The sequence below is a fragment of the Callithrix jacchus genome, chromosome 10, assembly GCF_049354715.1.
Source record: "Callithrix jacchus isolate 240 chromosome 10, calJac240_pri, whole genome shotgun sequence".
NCBI lineage: Eukaryota > Metazoa > Chordata > Mammalia > Primates > Cebidae > Callithrix > Callithrix jacchus.
This window is the reverse complement of record NC_133511.1, coordinates 8,691,507-8,717,822: the sequence shown is the minus strand read 5'-3', so window position 1 is coordinate 8,717,822 and position 26,316 is coordinate 8,691,507. Positions and strand designations below refer to the sequence as shown.

The following is a 26,316-nucleotide window of genomic DNA, read 5'->3' as shown; positions in this document are numbered from 1 at the left end:
TCTAGCCTGGGCAACAAGGGTGAAACTCCATCTCAAAAAAATAAAATTAAATTTAAAAAGCTCTTGTGTAGCCACCCCACAGTCACTTCTACTGTGTATTATGGGCTAAAAAGCAGGGCACATGACCAAGCCCAATATTGGTGGGCTGTTAAGTATATATTTCCCAAGGGAGAGAGGGGTCTGGAGTATCTGCTGAACAAAATATAATCCATCATGTTGTCACCTGAGTTTCCTACCAGCGTGATTCTGATGCCTTAACTGTTTTTCAAAATTGGCAAAGGGAAAAGCCCTATGACACATACATTAGGATCTATTCAGTTTCAGGGACAGAAATACAACCCAAGATATTTTATGCAAAAAAGAAATGTACATGTACTCATCCATGCTATAACCTGGAAGTCCACGAAATAGATTTGGGTGAAGCCCAGGGGCTCAAACAGCGTCATCCGGGGCCTTTTCTTTATCTCATTACTCTGCTTGCCTCGGTGTGTTGGTCTTATTCTCCCCAGTCGCCCAGAGGCAGCCAGGGCTTTACGTCTACATCCTCCCTTCATAGTAACTCCCTATGTGTTGGGAATTTCTTATCACTCACAGGGAAGGAGTCTAATTGTTTTAGACTTTAATAAAATAATCTAATTATTTTAGACTTTAATACCCCACCTGGGTATTAAAGCTGTGCCAATCTCTGTCTCTCAGAGATGGGTTCTGATGGCTGGCCAGATTTTAACCGAGCACCCACCCCTGATGTCAGAGAAAAAAGGGTCTATTACCACTAAACATACTCACATGGCAAAAATGACAGGGAGCCAAAACAGGTGGTTTAACCCACTTAATTACCTGTTACCCAAGCTTTCTATGAGCACTAGTCTGATCTTTTTTAACTCGTTTTCAAAATTCTGCACACTAAGCCCCTATAACGTATACAACAGTCAGGATCCATTCAGTTCCAGCCGCAAAATACAACTCAAACTAGTCTATGAACCAAAGGCCTTGCAGTATGTTGAATCGATGTTTCTACACGGGGAGTAAACTGCCTGAATTCCTTACTTGGGTCAGGAGAAACAATGTGAAACCACACAGGGTAAATTCAGTGGTAAACCTTCTGTTTACAGACTCTTGCATCTTTATGTCTTCTGAAAATATTCAAGGCCAAGAGATCCTGTATCAGAAACCTTTTTTATTTTTTTTTTTGAGACAGGGTCTCACTCTGTCACCCAGGTTGGAACACAGTGGCGCGGTCACAGCTCACTGCAGCCTTGACCTCCTGGGCCCAAGCCATCTTCCCACTACAGCCTCCCAAGTAGCTAAGGCCACAGATGTGTACCACCACATCCAGCTGATTTTTGAACTATTTGTAGAGACAAGGTCTCACAAAGTTGCCCAGGCAAGTCTCAAACCCGTGGCCTCAGCCTCCCAAAGTAATCCTCCTGCCTCAGCCTCCCAAAGTGCTGGGATTACAGGCTTGAGCCACCATGCCTGGCTGGAAACTGTAATTTAAAAAATCTACCCAGGTTGTTGTCCACTGAATTCCTTTCCCAACCACTTTCCCCTTTCTTCTCTATACAGCCGTCTCATCTAAGTTCTCATTTGCATCATTCAGCATCCTTCTTACCAGAAGTGACAGGGCAACGTGCTACAAAAGATCTTTACAAATTGAGCTGATTTTATAGCATCCTCTCATTGATTCACTAAGCAACTATAGGGCAGTTGCCACATTTGGCTCTGGGGATGAAACATGGCCCTTTTATTCTTTCAAGAAACTTGTCATATAAAAGGGGCAACGGATGTATAAACAAATGTCTGTAACATCGCATGATAAGCACTGTAGTATCATAGAAGGAACAGCCGGAGAGGAGTGTGCTGAGATCCACGTGCTGTGAAGAGAATTCTAAGCACCAGGGGAAGGCTGGGTTGGAGAAATGTGAGAGCAGAGGCAGAGTGGCCAGGCAGGAGATCTTACAGGGGCCTCAGCAGGTCATGACGGGAGACTGAACTCTGACTGAAGGCAGCAGCTGTGAGAAGAGAGAAGAAACAATGGATAAGAAAGTTGTGGCTGGGCACAGTGGCTCACGCCTGTAATCCCAACACTTCGGGAGGCTAAGGTAGGTGGCTCACCTGAGGTCAGGCGTTCAAGACCAGCCTGACCAACATGGAGAAACCCCATCTCTACAAAAATACAAAAAATTAGCCGGACGTGGTGGCGGGCACCTGTAATCCTAGCTGCTCAGGAAACTGAGGCAGGAGAATCACTTGAACCCAGTAGGCAGAGGTTGCAGTGAGCCGACATCGTGCCATTGCACTCAATCCAGCCTGGGCAACAAGAGCAAAACTCTGTCTCAAAAAAGAAAAAGAAAAAAAAAAAGGTTGTTCCAGAAGAGACATCAAAAGAACCAGTAAGAAAGCAAAGCGTGGGAAGAGGGAGAAGCTGAGGCGTCGCCTGATTTCATTTTGATGGCGAAATGACGTTGGTGCCACCTCACAAGGATACCAAATAAAAAAGGAGGAGACATTTTCCAAGACAAATACAGACCCAACCCGAGTTGGAAAGGTTTGAGATATCCAGGTATAAGGCCATCATTCCTCTTCCCTGTATTTATAATTTATTTGCACCTGTTACTGAAAATGTTTGTGCACGGAGTGGGAAAATAGGAGAGGGAGAGAATCATGAGAGGGTGGCAAATCTATGATAAAATCAGTTTCATGTCAAGACCCGTTTCTTTAGCATATTCTTTCCCTTGAAGAAATCTGAGTTATTTGTAACAAAAAAAGAGGCTCTGTCTTGTTGTGTGTCGTACTCAAGACCAGGAGCTGGGTCTGGGTGGGGCTCTGTGGCAGCTGCTGACCGGAGCACTTGCAGAGGACCTGCAGCTACCACGTGCGCGGTCAGAGACCGTGTTTCAGTCAGTCTTCAGATTCAGAACTTCTGCCGATGTCGATACGGCAAGTGTTAAGTTAAATGATATCCTTGAGAAGGCTAACTTAAGAATACGACAGATTCGCTGTTTCAGTAACTGGCCAAGCACTGCAGGAACCTGCCTTTGAGAGTCCTCTTACGCTACGGGACACAATGCAGACATAAATACTTTCTTTTATAGGAAATATGTTTATTATTGATCATCTCAATTCAAAAATACACATTCTTTCTTAGGGCTAGTCCACTATACTCGGTCTCTTTGCAAGTATTAAATACATCAAAGTCATGAGCAATTCTAACCGTAACATAGAAATTTCTGTACCGTGAGCAAGACAGGAATGTCTAACAATGACACAGAGCTCCGGAACTTGCCAGGAACGCAAAGGACGCATTTCCAATGACAGGGTACAGGAACCCATGGATAAAAATCTAACAGAACACATGTTGGAAAACGGGGTCAGGAAATGGTATCATCCACCCTTGTTCTGAGTATGCTCAGTGACGGCACAAAGCATGTCCTGTGAGAGGGCCGTGGAGATATGACTGCTTCTACCCAGAAATGTGCCCCTTGGTAATGGGACATACGGTTCCCACGCGCCCCCAAATCAGTTGTTTTCCAGCTTCTGGCCACGCAGTCCTAACCGAGGTTTCAAGGAGAAGGCACAGGAAGTATTTAGCTTTGACTTCTTAGCAGATGTAACACAAGCTCTTCGTCCTCCGCTAAAGACAGGCCGGTATCCAAAGGCTCTAACGTGTCCCACTTGGCCTTCTTTCTGTTACACCTCGTGGGTCCCAGGTCTTCCACTTCACTGTTGTTCCTCTTCGTCATCCCCTGCTTCCTGGCATCACTGGTGAGAAGAAATCCGAAGATTTACTTTAGACTCAGTATGAAATCAAACATTTAACATAGGACGAAATTAACAGATAGTTGGTAAAATGACATTATTTAAGAAGGAAGGAAACCATGGCAACATCAAGATACCTGAATAATTAGTAAGCGCCTTCCCATCAGTAAATAGGTCCTACCATGCACCAGGCATGCGCAAGGTACTTTGCTCCCAGTGGGTCATCCAATCTTCACAAGAATTCCAGGAAGTTACAGCTGTACCATCCACAATTTGAGGACACTGAGAGGCACCACAGACATGTCTGGCTTCAGTGTATGCTTGTCCTGCCACATCAAACTACATCTACTGAAAGTCAGGTTATCTTTAGGGAGCAGTCTGCAAGCTAAGAGCTATCTGGACACCAGGTACTGCTTCTAATATCTGTTGTTTAAGTTGTGATCTAGAGATCGTGCATAAAACAGAACTTGAGACGTTAAATTACAGATTACTTAAGACATCAAATAAATTTCCTCCATTTAAAAATCTGTATCAAAGACACACACACAGCCTTAAGAAAGCAAACATTACCGCAGTATTTTGTACATACCCAAGACACAGACCATAAAACCAAAGCTAATTTCTGAAAGTAGAGAAATCACTTGATATGCTAAAAATAGAAGAAAAAGCAAAACATCCTCCTCAAAGCATTTTGAGATATTTATCTGTTCCAAGATGACCCAGTTATTGGATACATGATTCAAACAAAATAAAAAGTCCATCTATTAGCAGGAGCAACCATGAATCAAGGCTCACTCAGAGTCTGGCACTGTGCTACACATCTTACATAGCTTATGTCATTTCTATTCATGGCAACCCTCAGTGTGGACTGCGTTAGTCTCATTCTGCAATGAGGTTAAGAGAGGTTAAAGGACTGGACCCATGGGATTCAAATCCAGATATGAATGATACTGAATCCAGCCCCAAAAGCAGGCTTTCGAAAGCAACCGGAGTTAACTCAGTCAACATTTAAATGCCAGTAACTGTGGAAACAGCACTGGTTTGGCATCAACACAGACCCTTAACTAACACTTCTAAGCCACAGTTTTCTTATTTGTAAAGACAGAAATTATTTATTTAAAATTGTGAGAATTACATGAAATTATATAAATGAGAACACACAGTAGTGCTCAATACATGTTAACTTTCTGTCTATAAACGATTCCCTTTTAAACCCTCAGATTCACTATATGTAATCAGCAACAAAAAAAAAAAATCACAGAAATATTACATTATATCCCAAGCACAAGATGGTTCCAAAAGAGAACAAACCGCTCAAGTTCTAGTGGCCTGGTTTACTCCTGAAGACAGCCTGGATATCAAAGTGAATGTGCCTAATCATCACAACCATTGAGGACCAGCTTGATGCAAAACTGGAAATAATCCCTCCAATTACCTCCCAGAAGTGCCCAGTGCTCCGACTCAGCCATTCTCTTTCACCATTGGAGGAAAGGCAAACCAGATGACACTATGAGGTCATTTAAAGCCACAAATCACTGCATTTTAAGAGTGCCGGGAGAGATGACGTGAGTTTCCTGTGATACAAATTCAGTCAGCAAAGAATTAAAATAATTCTTAGTGAAAAAGGGTCTTTTAAAAAAAAAAAAAGGTATTGTGTCCTGATCTTCTTATGAGTATGGCCAGTCCTGTGACAATCCCACAGGGTTATAGTGCCAGGATTTATCTGGTTAAAGGGCATACTGATTTTTGCTCCGCCTATTAAGTCAAGTGCATCTCAGATCGGCTCATCAGAAATGGCCTAAGTAGTGGGCTGTCTACTGCCTCCTCTGTGAATGTGCTCCTGCACATTACCTGCCCTGCAGGAAACAGGTGGCTCAGATAATAAAAGGTGGAAACTTTATGTAGTCAAAGTATTTTCACAATGGGCAGCTTTGCTGCTTTGTGGGTCACTTCAAATTCTGGAAAAGCCCTTTATATTACTTTCTATTGCAAATAAGCAGCAATCTATATAACGAATTAATTATTAAAAACAGTATTGACATTCTATAGATAAATTACCAAAAGGGAGATAATGTAATAAACCTAGAAAATAATTAGGAAGCAGAAAGCAAACTATAGCCACTATCTGGTATTTTCAGAAATGGTCTCTTCCAAATGGAGTGGCACTAGAGGGCTCCCTTTTATTTTCGTCCTGATGAATCAGGCAGGCAGTGGGGTTCTGACTCCATCTAGCTAGTGTTCACCTGGAGCTCACTGGATCCAGTGAGGAACAGGGACTTCTTTCTGATGGGTTAACAGTCTAATATGTGTAAGACAGAATTCTAGTTTCTTGAGTTTTTATTTTCCGCAAGTTCTGGGAGGAGCGCTTGCATCTTTCAATCATGAGTTCTGTTAGGTGCCATAGGGGGCAGCACATCACTGGTGCCATTTACCAAAGAGACAGCAAAACACTCCGAAGATAACAGGTTCACTGAAATAATGAAAATGCAACAGAGGTTGTAAAAGGACTGAAGTAAGTGTTCTCCACTAGGCAGAAGGAGGTAAGGAGGTTCTGAGATGACTGACAGCTAGGGGGTGACCTGCAAAATGGGGGCAAGTCCAAGCCTGAGCTCTGCAGATTGTCTTCATGTCAGTACTTCCATGGGACTTAAAGTGTTAGACTCTTGCCATATTCTTCAAATGTCGAGGCAAGGGTCAAAAACAAACATATCACCGTTCAGCATTAAAACAGTGCAACATAATGGATGATAAAGCACATCTTAAAAAGCAAAAGCATGGCTCAACTCAGCACCCCAAAAGCCCAACTCCTGCTATAAAAATAAAAAGTAGAGCTAAAAGAATTCAGAGATACCAGTCTTGCAATAATCCAAATAAAACAGACTTCATTAGTAATGTCTAGTGTGCCATTTAAAGGACACATCACACCACAGAGAAAAAAATCATCATGTAATATGTAATATGAACAGATGATGACACGGAAATTCTATTTCAATGATTTGGAAATTGTTGTGAAAATGGATACACAGAAGCAACCATCTGAGCCAAACAATTCACTCATTGCTAATAATTAAAAAAAAAAAAAAGACCTAACTTTGGAATGTGAATTCAATTTTAAAATCTTTATTTGTAATTGAGTTTTAAATGGAATATAACTTTCTGAATTTCTAAATTTTCTGAAACAAAACATCAAAATACTCCTAGAGTTGAACTGATTTTTTTCAATAGGGTTGATTTCCTGGTTTCAACATTTTAGTGTTTTCAGATACTTGTAGTTACCTCATCACCCCAGAATAAGTGTTAATTTCATGAGAAACAAAAGAGCTGGAGGAAAACTTGAGGTTAGGATGTTCAGGTCAGTCCCTCACTCCTCAGGCATGGCCCTCACTCGTGAGACTGGCAGACACTTTGTCATTTCCACCGGTGTTCACTGTAGATGTGGCACCTCCCTCTTCTGGGTCTTCCTTTGGCCTTCAAGAATCATCTCCAATTCCCTCCCATGAAAGGTCCAATCTGCCTATTAAAAGTGACCTATTTCTTCTGAAGTGTAAAGCACTAATTATCAATTAGTCATTTTGCACCTAATATTGCTATTTCCTGATACTAAAGTGATTTTCTTTTCCAACTGGATGCTTCTTAACTCCCAGTTAGAAGGTAAACTTCTGAGTGAACATGCAAATGGCATAATCTTTCTGGAGGGCAATTTGGCAGCACCTTTCAAAAGTCTTTAAAAAAAATATATACCCAGCAATTTTTCTTCTGGGACTTTATCTGAAGGAAATAATTAGAGATCTAGACAAAGATTTAAGCACAAGGGTATTCAACAGATAGCTACTTTTAATTTCAGAAGGTTAGAAATCCCACAGTCCAGCCATAAAGGACTGAATAGGTTATAAAATTAGAAATAAGATACTATGGAGCTATTAAAAATATTGTTGCAGGAACTGCTTTTAATAAACACTGAAAACAGTTATAAACCAATACAAAAAGAGAGTCCATTTGTATTTTTAAAAGCATATATGTAAGTTTGCATAAAAAAGTTTTGGAAGACTTTTAAAAATGTTCTTTTTGCCAGTATAGATGTCTTCTCATTTTTCTGTAATGAGTCTGTAATTACTCTTTGCAATAAATAAAAGAAAAAAATTACATTTGAAGTTCTGGGTGGCTAGGTATATGTCAATTATTCTTTGTTATTCCACAAGGCTCAAAAGCACACAGAGTAGGTATGCTACAGAATCTTCACTCCTGTTGATAACCTGACCTCCAACTTAGGTTCCCTGTGTCTACAGAAGTATGGGAAAAGGCGAGACTACGTAGGTCGAGATATATGAATCACGGGTTATTTTCAGTATTTTTTTAAAAAATCTACAATTGTACGCCAAACACGAAGTTGTGGGATTTCTTTGCTTTTGTCTAGAATTCTAATAACTGAGCCTTGTAAATGCTTGGTACTTCAGAAACTTGGATGAACTGGAAATTACATCTTTGTTTTTGTTTTTGTTTTGAGATGGAGTTTCGCTCTTGTTACCCAGGCTGGAGTGCAATGGCGGGATCGCAGCTCACCGTAACCTCCGCCTCCTGGGTTCAGGCAATTCTCCTGCCTCAGCCTCCCGAGTAGCTGGGACTACAGGCATGCGCCACCATGCCCAGCTAATTTTTTGTATATTTAGTAGAGATGGGGTTACACCATGTTGACCAGGATGGTCTCGATCTCTTGACCTCATGATCCACCCGCCTCGGCTTCCCAAAGTGCTGGGATTACAGGCTTGAGCCACCGCACCTGGCCACATCTTTGTTAATGAAACAAATGTGAAACGTTATTCACTTTCTTGAGAGACAAAAATCTTTCAAAACATGGGACCATTATGGTTGAAAACAAAAGTTCTCTGTGATGATAAAATGGTTGGAAGTCATCATTCCAGGCCAGAAAATGGTACTCCATGGATCTTATGGAGAAACCTGTGAGAATTCCTGATAATTTTACTTTTCAGTTTTACACATCAGCCTTCTTAGGAAGCCATTCAATAATGGTTTCCATGCCCACTCTCCCCTCAAGAAAATGGAAAAAAAAAAAAAGAAGAACCTTAAATAAAGGCTCTTGTTGAAATATCATTTCTCTTTTCAATTGTAAGGATGCTTAGAGAAGCAGTCTTTGTAAAGCACAGCTTGGCTCTTGTCTTTTTCATAAAAATTTTAGTGGTTCTCGTGATCTGGTATAAGCCTGCCTCTGTAACCCATTCTGCATTAACCCCCCGTAATATGTCCCCTGCTCTTTGGGGCTCCTTTCTATACCCTGGACATGCTTTAGCTTCTCCATCTGGAATTCTCGTTCCTGTTTTCTAACTATAGAAACCTCCCTTATCCTTCAACAGCCAGTTCAAATGACATCTCTTCCTCAAGGATTCCACCTTATACATTGTAATTTTGTATAGATTTCTTCTTCTGCCTACTAAATTGTTAGCTTTTTGAGGTCTGGGGCTCCTTGTCTTCATCTCTGAAGATGACTTAAAGAATTCATTCAATAAAGGTCCATTCATCTAAATAGTAAAAATAATGATGGTTAACGGTTGTTCAAAGTCCCAAGAATTACCATCACTGCAACAAAAAAGGCAACATTTCAAAGGATTTTGTTTCTAATTCGACTTCCAGCAGAGTTACAGAGGAGAGTTGTCACGTGTGGGAGCACCCCCAGAACACTCAATCCAGTCTGTGGGTGCCCAGGCTCCTGTCTGCTGACTAATCCTCTGTTTTTAATATCACAAGTTCCGGTGTTCTAAATTTTGGCTTTGCATGTTTTTTAAAATTATGTAAGTGGCCAAATTATGGCTAAACCCAGTAACTTGTTTTTTCAAACACAACTTCTGCTGAGCTAACGCTCTGTCAATGGACAGCTTAAATTTCACCATGACTGCAACTTCCATATGAGATGTAATCAGCAATCATCTAAATTTAAAGTACTTAAAGGTTCACTACAACCTCCCTGATTGTACCTTCCCAGTTTCCTCTTCCTCTATCCATTACATAAATGCTTATTTCCCCAGGTTCCATCATTGGGCCTCAACTATTCTCATCTCACATAGTCATTCTGGATATTCTCATGCAGTTAAGTATTTCCACGATCTTCCATAATGCTAATTACTTAAAAAAACACATCGTTAGCCTAGAGTTTTTTCCAGACCACCAGAGCAGCATATTCAACCAGCTCCTGGATACTCCTATTATGTTTTCCCAAAATCTGTTCTTCCTATGTTTATTTCACGTCTGAGTGAAAAGGACTACTCCCCACTAAAAACCCAGAAGTGATCCTTGTGCTACCTTCTCCTTTTTTATCCTTAATTTAATTGATCATCTCTCAAATCCATCTATGTTTTCTAGGGCTTCTGCAGCCATCCTCACTCATTGCCATCCTTCACCTGACCCAGCTCTGGGAAGCCTTCCCTGACCCATGACCATCTGAGTGAAGTGCCCTCTTAGAGTGCCCCTCACATTGCATATACCTCCATCACACCATCTGAAATGCCTTATGGCAACTGTGTATGTGCTTATCTTCTATTAGATTACAAGTTCCCTAAGGACAAAACTTTGTCTTATTCTTTGTTACAATGACTTGGTACCCAAGGGCTTAATACGTCTTTCTTGAAGAAATAAAGAAACCCACTGGGCTGAGCTACTGTATTGCTTAGTGTCTGATAGGCCCACTCTATGTCACATAGGGTCAGAAAGAATGATCTCTGACTAAAACTACATTCTCATCTTCTTTGCAGCATAGATGATTCATTTTAAGCCAGTATGTAAGCAGACATTTAAATCTGTGTTGTATTTTGTTCTCTTAACACTATATCGTTAATTCCAAAGAAACTGAAGGTATCAAAGCCACAGTGAAAATTAAAACATTAATGGCGTAAGGGAAATTATACTGCAAAACTGAAGGACCCATAACTTCAGATTCAGAATGAGAATGAGACAATACTTCTAAGACTATTAAAAGATCAAAACTTGGCATGTCACTTCAACAAAAACGAGTAATTTTGATGTTCTTTGTAATAATATCTAACTATTATCCCTTTAAAAATGTGTGATCACATCAAAACCTTAACCCTCAATGAAGTACTGACAAAGATACTCTGTTTTGACCAAACTTGAGTCTGGCTCTTCTGAGTCCTCTTTCTGACTGGGCTCCAACTTTACTCCAGGTCTGCCCAGTTAGTCCAGTTTTGGCAAGAATCCTGCTGAGTCTGCTTAACAAAAACTCTCACCCTTAATATCTGGTCAAATTTCCCACCCCCTAGGCCTGCCTTCAGTAAGAATCCTGTGGAATCTGTTTAGCCAGAAGCCTCCATACCCCTGATGTTCCTTCCTAGTCACTTTCCATTAACGATCCCTCCCTATAAACCTCTAACTCTCACCTGTCCAAGTTGTACCTGCAGTTGAGCTCAATCTCTCACCCCTACTACAAATCCCCATTGCAGTGGTCCCTACCCCTTGAATAAAGTTTGAATTACCATTCTTTAGTGTCACTAAATTTTTTCTTCGACAGCATGTAGCACGGTCAATAAATTACTGACTCTGAGACAAAGGTATCAGGTTCCGTCAAGACATGCAGTAGCAGTGGGACTGCCCCTCATTATCCCAAACTTTAGACTCAGGGTGGTTTGCCACCAGCAGATACAATATTTGAACAAAGAGCATAATAAGCGAATACAGCAATTGTAAAAAATACTAGAAGTTAAAACTGAAATTGCTTTCGTGTTTGTCACAAGAAGTACCTAATGTTGATGGAAAATAAGACCAAAAAGCAAATTCTCAACTCATAACTTCTGTTTTTTTCTGAGGAGAAAGACCTTCAGAAAAAACAAACAAGAAACATTGGTATCCAGGAAAGAAACAAAGCGGATGAAGATGATATGAAGCCACTAGCTACTCTAAATGAAGTACATCCCTGACTGCTGATACAATGGAGAACAAAGACGATCCTCCAAGACTGGAAACTGACAAAAAGTGGTTCCCATTTTATTATTATTTCTTTTTAGAGATGGGGGTCTTGCTATGTTGCCCAGGCTGGCCTTGAACTGGTCTGACACAATCCTCCTGCCTCAACCTCCCTGGGACTATAAGTGCATGCCACCATGCCCAACCTGGTTCGCGTTTTCAAAGAGGAGGGGGAGGAGGTAAATTTTGCAAAGTATATAAAGCTTCCAACAAGACTTTAAAGTGGACTACCAGCTTTACAAAGGAAAGGATGGTGAGCGAACCATACCTGTTGTGGGCCAACCTTCACAGTGCCTGAAGTATACATCCAGTTTTACGGAGGATGCAGCCACGCCTACCTGCTCATGTATTGCTACAGGAGCTTCACCACTGTACTGGCAGAGGTGATTATCCCCCAAAGTGTAAAATGATTACTACCTGGCCCTTTACAGAAAAGAAGGGTAGATCCTTTTTCAACAGTTTATACATTGCTGATGTATAAAACAAGCAATGTGCAAAACAAACAAAACCAAAAACTAGGCCCCTCGTTCTAGTAGCTTCCGTTGGCTCACTAAAAACAACTCCTATCAGACTAACCTCACTGTTGTGAGAGGCTTATCAGACTGGCAAAGCAGGAAAATAAATGCTTTTAGGCTTCAGCAAGGCACAGAACACATAATAATCTTGTGGGTAACACCGAGACACAGGATCTGAAGACAAAACTAGGAGAAACCACAACTACAGGATTAAGAAGAATCTTTGGTTTCCTAAAAGGTTTATTATTGAAGGTATTTTAGAGCATCTAGTTCATCGTGCCTGGATCTTACCGTAACTTTGTCTCTATCAAGTTTAGCTCAGTAGATCTGGAAGCCACTGTGACCATGGAACTTTTCCCCTTAACTTTACACCTAAGCTCTCTGGAATGTACACATGTCATAATGTAAAAAAATATCTACTTTTCCCCGCTTCCCTGTTTAATGTTGAAAGAGCTGCTTTAAAAATCAGTTACTTAACAGTGATTCAACTACTGTTGTTAAATATATCTTTTCCAAAATTCTGGTACAGAGAAAAAGAAAACGGCTTTGGAGTCAGCCCGACCTTATTTAAACCCCGGCAGTTGCCTAAAACTTGGGAAAACTGCTTAACATCACACAGTGCCAATTTTTATGTTTGTAAATGTGACTAATATCTACCTCATGGAAAGATTAAATAAGTGATATATGCAGACTAAATGCATTATAAATGTTAACTATAGCTTCTTTCTCCATGGTGGGCATCATCTTATTTTTCTGCTGATGTTAACTGGATTATACTGGTCTTCCCCATGTAAAGTGAAAGTCTTTTAACTTGAGATGTCTTCTCCCACCTCGCTGAGACAGGGTCTTGCTCAGCCCAGGCTGGAGTACAGTGGTGCTATCATGGCTCATGAGAGAACTCCTGGGGAGCTGGGACACTCAGGAAGGGACAGTAAATAGGGTGAGAGCCTGGGAGAAATGTTCTGGGAGGAAAGAGAGGTTCTGGGTCCCTGTTAGGTTAAGGTCCTCAGCAAGCAATGATAGTCTTTGATGTGTTCATTATAATTAAGTATATTATTATTAGCCTTATCTCAGGTAAGAACCTTCACTTTGAGAGGCTGAGAAGACAGTCCCTCAAAGGGCAGCCCTGCTTGTAAGGAAGGGCTTTGCTAAGCTGGAATTTCATGTTTGGCGGAACAGTATTTAATCCAGCATATAACCAAAATCTGAAAAGACAAAGCACGTTATTTTCACACTGTATTTTAAAAGTTAAAAACAGCTTTCTTTAAACTACAAAAATTATGATGAAATGGTTAAACTCTAAAATGCTGACAATAAGACACTGGTTGGGCTGTGGGGTGAAAGGGCTCTCATTTATTGCTGGTAGTAATGCAAAATGATACAGCCGCTTTGGAAGAGAGTTTAGCAGTTTCTAAAAAAAACTAAATATTCTCTCTACCATGTGATCCCGCTGTCATGCCCTTTGATATTTACCCGAAGGAGCTGAAAACTTATTACCACACAAAAACCTGCACATGAATATTTATAGCCGCTTTATTCATAATTGTCAAAACTCGGAAGCAGCCGATATCTTTCAATAGATGAACAAACTGTGATACAGCCATACCATGGAATATTCTTCAGTGATATGAAGAAATGAGCTATCAAGCCACAAAAAGATATAGCAGAACCTTAGAAGTATATTGCTAAGTGAAAGAAGCCAATCTGAAAAGGCTGCATAGACGATTCCACCCATATGGCATTCCAGAAAAGGCAAAACTGTGAATACAATAAAAAGACCAGTGGTTGCAAGGAACTAACAGGGCAGAAGAGAAGGATAAATAGGTGGAGCACAGGGATTTTGAGGGCAATGAACTATTGTATATATACTACAATGATGGACACAGGACATTATACATTTGTCAAAACCTGTAAGATATACAATACCAAAAGTGAACTCTAATTTGAACTACAGACATTAGTTAATAATAATGTATCAATGTTAGTCATCAGTTGTAACAAATATATCACACTAATGCCAGATGTTACTAATAGGGGAAAGTACAGAGGTGGTAGGGGAAATATGAAAACTACACTTTTTGGCCCGGCATGGTGGCTCAAGCCTGTAATCTCAGCACTTTGGGAGGCCGAGGCGGGTGGATCACGAGGTCAAGAGATCGAGACCATCCTGGTCAACATGGTGAAACCCCGTCTCTACTAAAAATACAAAAAAATTAGCTGGGCACGGTGGCGCGTGCCTGTAATCCCAGCTACTCAGGAGGCTGAGGCAGGAGAATTGCCTGAACCCAGGAGGCGGAGGTTGCGGTGAGCCGAGATCACATCATTGCACTCCAGCCTGGGTAACAAGAGCGAAACTCCGTCTCAAAAAACAAACAAACAAACAAACAAAAAACAAAACTACACTTTTTACTCCATTTTTACTGTAAAAACTAAAACTGCTAAGAAGAAAGTCAGTAAAAATATATTAGTACACCCCCCCCAATACACTATAACTTAATTAAGCATAAAAACACATTAGAGTTTTCTCTTTTTATCCCCAAAGAACTACATGCCCCTTAACACATCCTCTGAGCTACTTTTCCCATCCTCATTTAGAGTGTCAGACCACCTCAATTTCGGTTTTCTGTTCTTATGGGAATTTCAGCGCTGGCTCACCCCTTTCTACTGAGCTGCCGCTGTAGGACTAGAATAGCAGCTGTTCCTTATACTCACCACCTTCCATGAAGTCAGCATCACAGTCAGGGCAGACACACGGGTAGAACAACGAGGGGGTGAAAAGCAGCCAAGGAGTCTCCTAACAGGAATGTGCACAACTGCACAGCCATGATGATGCTATTAGCTAAACACTTAAGCACGAATTGTCCATGCGAACCGTGGTTAGGACACTAGGATGAGCCATTCCTCCTTCACAGAGGTGGCTTTCAGAAATTCTTCAGGTCTCACCTCAGAGAGGCTTTTCCTAACCACCTTGGCGAAAGTGAACTCTCCCAGTTCCTCCCTCATTACAGGTATTGTTTTCAAGGCCCTGTCACCACCTCCTGTCTGCTTTGGTTTACTTCCCTCTGGTTTGTCTCTCTCACTGGAGCTGAAGCTCTATGAGGGGCTGGGGTCCAGTATCTTTTCTTTATTGCTCTCTGCCAGTCATATGGTAAACTAGCAGTTTATCGAATGTCTAAATCATGGGAATGTCAAAAGAGCACAGACAGGTAAGGGCATTCCTACACTCCAATTTGGACTCTCTATACATCTTTTGAATAGAATATGTTACATGACATTACTGTCACTATATCATTAATTTCAACCAGGCTGTAGGATATTTTCGCAAACTGTCTTGAACACAGGGTCTAGCGCTATCTGGGGACTTCATGAATGACTTCGACGAGGAAAACAATGAAAAGTAGATATCCTAGAGGACATTAAATTTTATTCCTGTCAACATATAGATTCATTTACAAACTCCTACCAGTTTCGCTTTAGTAATTAAAATTATTATTACACATTAATGACCCTGTTCAATGTCATATTTCGCTTTCTTTTTACCCTCATTAGATCTTCACAAAACTTTGCAAGGTAAAAATAATCTTCCCTCGACTGATGTAGAAAGCTGGGTCACAGAGAGAGATTAAGTGACCTGTCAAAGGTCCATAACTTGTAAAAGAAAGATTCAAACTCAGGTGTGTCTGACCCCAGAACCCGCAGTTTTCCCTACAAAGCCAAGTAGCCTGACTTTGTTTTAACAGAGTCTTAATTTCACAAAATTACTTTCCCTGTTGCAAAGTTGATAATACAGCATATATATCAATATTCCAAAACTATAAGCAGGGGTACATGTGGGCAAGGTATTCAGTCTCTCGGTTAACAGACCCTCATGTAATTCATATTTCGCACCTGCTAGAGCAACTATTTTTGTAAAACAGATGCTTCTGAGAACACCCTGTTAGGATCAGACATAGTTTAAATTCCTATGTATTGATAGAGAAAGGCATAAGGAGAGAGACTGACTCACTGATATATTATTCCATGCAGCAGAAACTCTTAGGGCTTATTCCACTTGAATTTTTAATTCCTTTCCTGGCTCTTAAGATGCTTTAGCCAATACACTTATAAGTGTGGGAAGGAGTGGAGCAAATGACATATTATCACAAGAGGAGGAAGGTAATCATTGGTGCCTGCCATGAATAGGAAGACCACTCACTGGTAAACAGCATACTTTAAATAAATGATATGCGAATTAAATCCAAAGAAAACAAGTCAGAATGTCCTTAGTAACCCAGGAACCACACTCCCTGGGCTGCAAGGACACAGTAATCAGAACCACTACACCAGGCTTCAAGAATGTTCCAAGTGCTGTCTGATATGACTGTGGCCAAGGCATCACAGAAGAAAAAGATCTTCTGAGAAAACCTGTCAACTTCTCTCCTGCTGGATGCAGTGCCTTATAGAAACACAATGAGTGGAGAGAGCACTGAACTTCCAAGGATGCTGGGGCAGGCAGTCCCAATAATTAAGCTATAAAAGGGCAACTGAAATCATGGCAGATTCTGTAAGCCTGACATTGGACAAGAGTCCGTGCAGCCGGAAAACGGCACGATGCCTCATTTTAGAGCTCACAACTTCTGTGGCAGCTGCTCTTCTTCATGTAAAATTAGGGGTATGCAAGTTCTTATGTGTTAAATTACAAAATAGGGGACTGACATCGCTGTGCAGCCTATTCAGAAATCTAACAAAAGCAAAGACAAGGGGCTGCTGGGAAAAAGCCACTCCCTTTATTACACCGACTGAGCAGCTTTTCAACCTTTGCTTTTTCTTCTTTCCTTTGAATGCAAAGTTAAGAAATCAGGTGAAACCACAGGCTGATATAGCTGCAAGGAAGCTGAGGTGGGTGTCTGGAGCACCTATTTGTATAAAACGCTCCTTGCATTCACATCCATAAATGTAGCCTGGATTTTTTTCCTAACTATTTTAAACCTAATAAATGAGCACTTCCTTATTTGAAACATTCTCAGAAACCTTTATACCTACCCTAAGGTACTGGCACTTTGGTATTCAAATACGTCGTGCCGGAGACTTCCCCTTACCATAAATTTTAATTTACGAGGCAATGCAACAGTCCTAATGAAGACTAATTACTGCAGCACGTTCCACAAAATGTGCTCAGGCTTCGTCTGACAGCAAAGGCTACCACACACAGAACTGGTGGTGAATATGTATCACGTCCTTAATGTCTCTCTTCTAGCTGCTCAGTACTAAAAACAAATTTGTAAAAGCAATTTCATCTAAAAAAAGATTGATGGGCTCCGAGTTCATTATAAACATAACTGCAAAAAGAAAGGAAAAACTGGTCCTCTTGGACCAGAATTCTAATAATCAGAAAAGGCTGGGGATGGAGAGGAGGAAATAGAAGGCAGAAGACTGCACACCACACCCCTACTCCACAGATGTGTTTCCACCTATAAAACATGCACAAGGCCATTTGGAACTGGCATAGAGTTTTTGGCCCCTATCAATTTTTCTGGTCATAAATCCATCCCGTTAACTGCATGGGAGTGCTCATGCCACATGCACGCGCACACCATCATCTCGCGTGCAATCTCAAGATTTCCCTAAAGCTCTTCCATGAAGTCCGGGTAAAGAATCCCCGATCCACAGCAGTTTAGAAGGTATACGTATTTCTCCTCTTCCAGATTTAAAGAAATTAAATGTCATACAAGTTAGGGTTACGCTATGTGTTCTTCTCGTGACTGATCTCATGGAGAACATTTCGTGCTCCCCAGAAACACATCCCATCCGCTGCTCTCTCTTTCCCTGATTAGTTTTCAATAACCACGATCATCACCTACCCAAGCATGTCCCCGAGGTTCCAGCTATCTGGCAAAATGAAGTTTTATAGTTAAGTGTCACTCTTCATTAGTCCTTCGAATGACCTTAAAGGAGAGAAACCCCAGTCTGCAACACAGGTGCCCACTAAAACATTAGTTATAACAAAATGAAATAAAATCACACAAAAACCCCAAACCTAAGCATGAGTAAAATCTTTAAAAAAAAATTTACATTAACAAAAATTAAAATCCATTAAAATTACTTGTAATAACAAAATAAAATCAAACAAGAACCAAAAACCTAAGCATGGGTACTATCTAAATATTTTAAAAGAGAGGTGGATAGGAAATGATGATATAACAAGAGATGGAAAGTCTGCAGTCATTGGGCGTGAATGCAATGTGAAATGACAAAGAGAAACATCCTAAGAAGTCACTCACAAAGGTCTCTTCAGTGAAAACAAAGTTGCCGTGCACCCGAGTTAGGGCAGCCACCCAGGAACCCTACTAGCAAGGGTGGTTCATCTTAGCCTCACAGCATCCTGAGCCATTCATCCTTCTTAGAGATCCTGGCACTTCTGAAAAATGACAGGCTCACAACTGTCTTGAGTTACATAATGACTGATTAAATGATAAAGTAGAAAGCACAGGGCAAAAAACAGTGACAGTAAGAGAGTGGCCTCTTAACCTCCCAATTTCTCACACTGTGTCTTCACCATCTCAGCCCTCATCCCAGAAAACATCATCCTCCTTCCCCAATGTACACATTTCTCTAAAATGTGTACAACCTTTCTCTAAAAGTTCTAAGACAAATATTGCCTTTCCCAACCCCCACCCCAATGATCTGCCTTGGGAGTTTCTTCAAATATTGTTCTTATTTTAAAATGTTTGACAAAACAATGATTGAGATTTTCTCTTGAAAGTTGCTCGGCATATGAGAATGGGGCACACACTCCAGAAGTTGAAAAGAGTAAAAGGAAAGAATGGAAGGCACACAGTAAATTCGCGTAATTAAGCTGGGCCAACTTTTCTCTACATTAGCTACACACAACGAAGTTCATAATCAAATAGAGGTTCAACTAATTGGAAACTGTAGTGAATAGTATTTTTTTAAACAATCACCTAGACTAAGAAAAAGCCCTTTTAAAAAATCCTATTTATCATCAATAATTCTATTAAAATTTATATAAAATGCCTAAGTGCCACATTTACCCCCATCCAAAAACAAGAAGGAAATGAAAATGGTTTCTGAGAACTTTGTTTTCCAAGTGAGAAGTCTTCCGGTAAAACAGAATAATTACTGAGCAAAACCTGTTTAAGAGATGCCACAGAACTCAAGACTAGGAGGAACCACAGAGGTTAAAGTAGTTCATCTACCTCATATAAGAGATTATTTTTAAAGGCAGGCGGGTTCACTCAAAATATAGAAAATGAATATGGAACGGATTTTTTAAAAACAAAACAAAAACCCAAATAAAAGAACAAACATACAGACCAAAAACCTTGATTAGTCTCTTGATTCAGAGCTGAGCTGTGTAAAAATAGGTTAAAAGAATAGCTAAGGAGATCCAAGATGGCCAAATAGGAACAGCTCCGGAGAACAGTTCCCAGTGAGAAGAGCATGGAGGGCGAGTGCTCACCACATTTCCAAACAAGCTTTCACTGCCCACAGACCAGGAGATTCCCGGGCAGAAAAGCACCACGAGTTTGCAGCACAGCGGTTTGAGCCAGTGCCAGATCCCCACACAGAAACTCACACAAGTCTGGGTGGCTGTTTTGACTGGTGCTTTGACTGGTGCCTGGAACACCTGGGAGACAGACAGAGCCGCCCATTCAACTGAAAGGAAGGAGGCTGAGACAGGGAGCCAGGAGATCTGGCTCAGCGGGTACCACCCCCACAAAACAAGCAATTTGAAATGCTCTGGATTGAGAGTTTCACAGCAAGTGCAGCTGGACCCAGGTCACTCCAGCTCAATGGGGGGAAGGGCATCCCTCACTACACAGGCAGTCCGCCACTACTGAGGCAGTTCACACAGCAGCTGGGCAGAGCCTGTGGCAGCTCAGCAATGCCTCTGCTGGCGGACTGTGACTAGACTACTACGGGTGGGACAGGGCATCCATGAAAAAAGGCAGCAGCATGATAGGAACTTATGAATAAAGCCAACCTTCCTAGAACAGAGCACCTGGGAAGAGAGGCAGTTATGAGTTCAGCTGCAGCAGACTTAAAAATACCTGCCCATCAGCTCTGCACGGAACAGTGGAGCTCCCAGCACAGCACTTGAGCTCCTATAAGAGACAGACTTGTTTCCTCTAGCAGCTCCCCAACCCCCGTATATCCAAAGAGACACCTCATAAAGGAGAGCTCAGGCCAACATCTGGTGGGTACCTTCTGGGACGAGGAGAGCAGAGGAAGAAACAGGCGGCGACCCTTGCTGTTCTTTCTGCAGCCCCCGTGGGTGATCCCCAGGCAAGCAGGGTCTGGAGTGGACCTCCAATGGTGCTGCAGCAAGGGGCCTGACTCTTAGAAGGAAAACTAAGAAGCAGAAAGAAATACTTCAACATCAACAAAAAGGTTACCCACTCAGCGATCCCATCCAAAAGTCACCAACTACAAAGACCACAGGTAGATAAAAGCACTAAGATGGGAAGAAACCAGCCCCAAACACCAAACACCAGAATGCCTCTCCTCCTGCAAGGGGTCACACTCCTCACCAGCTAGGGATCAAAGATGGATGGAGAATGAATCTGATGAATTGAGAGAAACAGGCCTCAGAAGGTGAGTAATAACAAACTTCTCAGAGCTAAAAGAATATGTGCTAACCCAATGCAAAGAAACTAAGAACCTAGAAAAAAGTTTAGATGAGACACTAACTAGAATAAACAGCTTAGAGAAGAATATAAACTACTTGATGGAGCTGAAAAACACAGCACAAGAACTTAGAGAAGCATACACAAGTTTCAATAACCCAATCAACCAGGCAGAAGAAAGGATATCAGAGATTGAAGATCAACTCAATGAAATAAAACAAGAAGGTTAGAGAAAAAATACTGAAAAGAAATGAAGAAGCCTTAAGAAATATGATATTATGTGAAAAGACCTAATCTACGTTTGATAGGTGTACCTGAATGTGATGGAGAGAATGAATCCAAGCTGGAAAACACTCTCCAGGATATTATCCAAGAGAACTTCCCTTACCTAGCAAGGCAGGTCAACATTCAAGTCCAGGAAATACAGAGAACACCACAAAGATATTCCTCAAGAATAGCAACCCCAAGGCACATAATTGTCAGATTCACCAGGCTTGAAATGAAAGAAAAAATGCTAAGGGGAGCCAGAGAAAAAGGTCGGGTTACCCACAAAGGGGAGCCCATCAGACTCACAGCAGATCTCTCAGCAGAAACCCTACAAGCCAGAAGAGAGTGGGGGCCAATATTCAACATCCTTAAAGAAAAGAACTTTCAACCCAGAATTTCATATCCAGCCAAACTAAGCTTCAGAAGCAAAGGAGAAAGAAAATCCTTTATGAACAAGCAATTGCTGAGATATTTCGTCACCACCAGGCCTGCCTTACGAGAGCTCCTGAAAGAAGCACTAAACATGGAAAGGAACAACCAGTACCAGCCACTCCAAACACATACCAAATGGTAAAGACCAACGACACAATGAAGAAAATGTGTCAACTAATGGGCAAAACGTCCAGCTAGCATCAAAATGGCAGGATCGTATTCACACATAACAATATTAACCTTAAATGTAAATGGACTAAATGCCCCAATCAAAAGACAAAGACTGGCAAATTGGATAAAAAGTCAAAACCCACTGGTGTACTGTATTCAGGAAACCCATCTCACATCCAAGGACACACATAGGCTAAAAATAAAGGGATGGAGGAAGATTTATCAAGCAAATGGAGGGTAAAAAAAAGCAGGAGTTGCCATCCTAGTCTCTGATAAAATGGACTTTAAACCAACGAAGATCAAAGGAGACAAAGAAAGGCATTATATAATGGTAAAAGCATCAATGCATAAAGAAGAACTAACTATCCTAAATATATACACACCCAATAAGGGAGCACCAAGGTACATAAAGCAAGTTCTTAATGACCTACAAAGAGACTCCCACACAATAATAGTGGGAGACTTTAACACTCCACTGTCAATATTAGACCGAGCAATGAGACAGAAAATTAACAAGGATATCCAGGACTTGAATTCAGATCTGAACCAAGCAAGCCTAATAGACATCTACAGAAAATTCCACCCCAAATCCACAGAATATACATTCTTCTCAGCACCACATCACACCTACTCTAAAACTGACCACATAATTGGAAGCAAATCACTCCTCAGCAAATGCAAAAGAACAGAAATCAGAACAAAGTCTCTCAGACCACAGTGCAATCAAATTAGAACTCAGAATTAAGAAACTAACTCAGAACCACACACAACTTCATGGAAACTGAACAACTGGCTCCAGAATATCAACTGGATAAACAATGAAATAAAGGCAGAAATGAAGATGTCCTTCGAAACCAATGAGAACAAAGACACAACGTATGAGAATCTCTGGGACACATTTAAAGCAGTGTCTAGAGGGAAATTTATGGCAATAAATGCCCACCAGAGAAGCAAGTAAAGATCTACAATGGAAACCCTATCATCAGAATTGAAAGAGCTAGATGAGCAAGATCAAAAAAACTCAAGATCTAGCAGAAGACAAAAAATGACTAAGATCAGAGCAGAACTGAAGGAGACAGAGACACAACACATCCTTCAATTAATCAATAAATCTAGGAGCTGTTATTTTGAAAAGATCAACAAAATAGATAGACTGCTAGCCAGATTAATAAAAAAAACAAGGAAGAAGAATCAAAGAGATGCAATAAAAAACGATAAAGAGGATATCACCACTGACTCCAGAGAAATACAATTAAAATCAGAGATTACTACAAACAACTCTATGTACATAAACCAGTAAACCTGGAAGAAATGGATAAATTCCTGGACACTTGCACCCTCCCAAGCCTAAACCAGGAAGAAGTTGAAATCTTGAACAGACCCATAACAAAGGCTGAAGTTGAATAGCCATTAATAACCTACCGACCAAAACAAGTCCAGACGGGTTCACAGCTGAATTCTACCAGACTGACAAAGAGGAGCTGGTACCATTCCTTCTGAAACTATTCCAAACAATCCAAAAAGAGAGAATCCTTCCCAAATCATTTTATGAGACCAACATCATCCTGATACCAAAACCTGGCAGAGACTCAACAAAAAAAGAAAACTTCAGGCCAATATCCATGATGAACATAGATGCAAAAATCTTTAATAAAATACTGGCAAACCGATTGCAACAGCACATCAAAAGGTTTATCCATCACAATCAAGTAGGCTTCATCCTGGGGATGCAAGGCTGGTTCAACATACACAAGTCTATAAATGTAATTCACCACATAAACAGAACCAAAGACAAAAACTACATGATAATCTCAATAGATGCAGAGAGAGCCTTCGACAAAATTCAACAGTCCTTTATGCTAAAAACTCTCAATAAACTAGGTATCAACAGAACATATCTCAAAATAATAAAAGCCATTGATGACAAACCCACAGTCAATATCAGTCTGAATGGGCAAAAACTGGAAGCATTCCTTTTGAAATCCGGCACTAGACAAGGATGCCCTCTGTCACCAGTCCTATTCAATATAGTATTGGAAGTTCTAGCCAGAGCAATTAGGCAAGAAAAAAAAAAAAGTATTCAATTAGGAAAAGAGGGAGTCAAATTGTCTCTACTTGCAGATGACATGATGGTATATTTAGAAGACCCCATCATCTCAGCTCAAAATCTCCTTAACCTGATAAGCAACTTCAGCAAAGTCTCAGGATACAAAATCAATGTGCAGAAATCACAAGCATTCCTATACACCAATAACAGACTAGCAGAGAGCCAAATCATGAGTGAACTCCCATTCACAATTGCTACAAAGAGAATAAAATACTTATAAATACAACCAACAAAGGATGTAAAGGACCTCTTCAAGAATAACTACAAACCACTGCTCAAGGAAATAAGAGAGGACACAAACAGATGGACAAACATTCCCTGCTCATGGTTAGGAAGAATCAATATTGTGAAAATGGCCATACTGCCCAAAGTAATTTATAGATTCAATGCTATCCCCATCAAGCTACCAGTAACCTTCTTCACAGAACTGGAAAAAACCACCTTAAACTTCATATGGAACCAAAGGCAAGCTTGCAGAGCCAAGACAATCCTAAGCAAAAAGAACAAAGCTGGAGGCATCACACTACCTGATTTCAAACTGTACTACAAAGTTACAGTAATCAAAACAGCATGGTACTGGTACCAAAACAGAGATATTGACCAATGGAACAGAACAGAGGCCTCAGAGGCAATGCCACACATCTACAACCATCTGATCTTTGACAAACCTGACAAAAACAAGCAATGGGGAAAGGAATCCCTGTTTAATAAATGGTGTTGGGAAAACTGGCTAGCCATGTGCAGAAAGCAGAAACTGGACCCCTTCCTGACACCTTACACTAAAATTAACTCCAGATGAATTAAAAACTTAAACATAAGACCTAACACCATAAAATCCCTAGAAGAAAACCTAGGCAAAACCATTCAGGACATAGGCATAGGCAAGGACTTCATGACTAAAACACCAAAAGCATTGGCAACAAAAGCCAAAATAGACAAATGGGACCTAATTAAACTCCAGAGCTTCTGCACAGCAAAAGAAACAATTGTTAGAGTGAACCAGCAACCAACAGAATGGGAAATAATTTTTGCAATCTACCCATCAGACAAAGGTCCAGAATCTACAAAGAACTAAAACAGATTTACAAGAAAAAAACAAACCCATTCAAAAGTGGGCGAAGGACATGAACACTTTCAAAAGAAGACATATATGAGGCCAAAAAAAAATATGAAAAAATGCTCATCACCACTGGTCATTAGAGAAATGCAAATCAAAACCACATTGAGATACCACCTCACACCAGTTAGAATGGCGATCATTAAAAAATCTGGAGACAACAGATGCTGGAGAGGATGTGGAGAAATAGGAACACTTTTTACACTGTTGGTGGGGGTGTAAATTAGTTCAACCATGTGGAAGACAGTATGGCGATTCCCCAAAGACCTAGAAATAGAAATTCCATTTGATCCAGCAATCCCATTACTGTGTATATATCCAAAGGATTATAAATCATTCTATTATAAAGACATATGCACACATATGTTCACTGCAGCACTGTTTACAATAGCAAAGACCTGGAATCAACCCAAATGCCCACTGATGATAGACTGGACAAGAAAAATGTGGCACATATACACCATGGAATACTATGCAGCCATTCAAAACGATGAGCTTGTGTCCTTTGCAGGACATGGATGAATCTGTAAACCATCATTCTCAGCAAACTGACACAGAACAGAAAATTAAACACTGCATGTTCTCACTCACAGGCAGGTGTTGAACAATGAGAACACATGGACTCAGGGAGGGGAGCATCACACACTGAGGTCTGTTGGGGGACCAAGGGAGGGACAGCTGAGGGGTAGAGAGGTTGGGGAGGAATAACATAGGAGAAATGTTAGATATAGGTGATGGGGAGATGGAGGCAGCAAACCACATTGCCATGTGTGTGCCTATGAAACAATCCTGCATCATCTGCACACGTACCCCAGAACCTAAAGTACAATTTTTAAAAATTAATAAAACAAAAATGATAGATCAAAAAAAAATGAATAGCTAATTATGTTAGAGGTGGAATAGTTTACTCTGTAAAGGAAAAGGTATCTATCCATATAGAAATTATCATGTCTAAATGAGGACAATAGCCTCAGTACAAACTGTAGATGTACTTGGTCTTATGCGTCCTAGAATAATCTACCAAATACTCTACCCTGTAAGAATTCTTTATAAAACTGCCTGCCTTGGAGAACAGTCTGCAAAGCAAAGATTGATGTAAGGTACTAAAAGTCTAATCATCATCTTTCTTTTTCCTTTTTTTTTGTTTGAAAAAGGTTAACATTATAAATATTAAAAACTTCATTTGACTGGATAATAACTACCTGGAACATCCAGCTGTTTCTTTTTCACTGTATTTAATACTCGGCAAATTTTCACATCATTAACAATTCACACAGGGATGGCCAAGCACCAAATATGATAAATGCTACTAGATATATAAAAATTAATCTTACA

At 40.6% G+C, this 26,316-nt stretch overlaps 1 protein-coding gene across 4 annotated transcripts in view; it reads right to left on the bottom strand.

Annotated features, from left to right (window-relative positions):
• Positions 1–1,159: 1,159 nt before the first annotated feature.
• The window catches only part of DDX10 (DEAD-box helicase 10), a 283,882-nt gene continuing 258,725 nt past the window's right edge, over positions 1,160–26,316 (bottom strand). For 2 of the 4 annotated variants that reach the window (XM_035264462.3, XM_078339398.1), the window contains one exon: positions 1,160–2,012. In XM_035264462.3, the coding sequence (XP_035120353.3) occupies positions 1,976–2,012 (37 nt within the window). In that variant the 3' untranslated portion in view covers positions 1,160–1,975. Of the gene's footprint in view, positions 2,013–3,083; positions 3,763–26,316 lie in introns of those variants that run through there. The other 2 variants (XM_035264461.3, XM_035264463.3) reach the window with 1 other exon arrangement.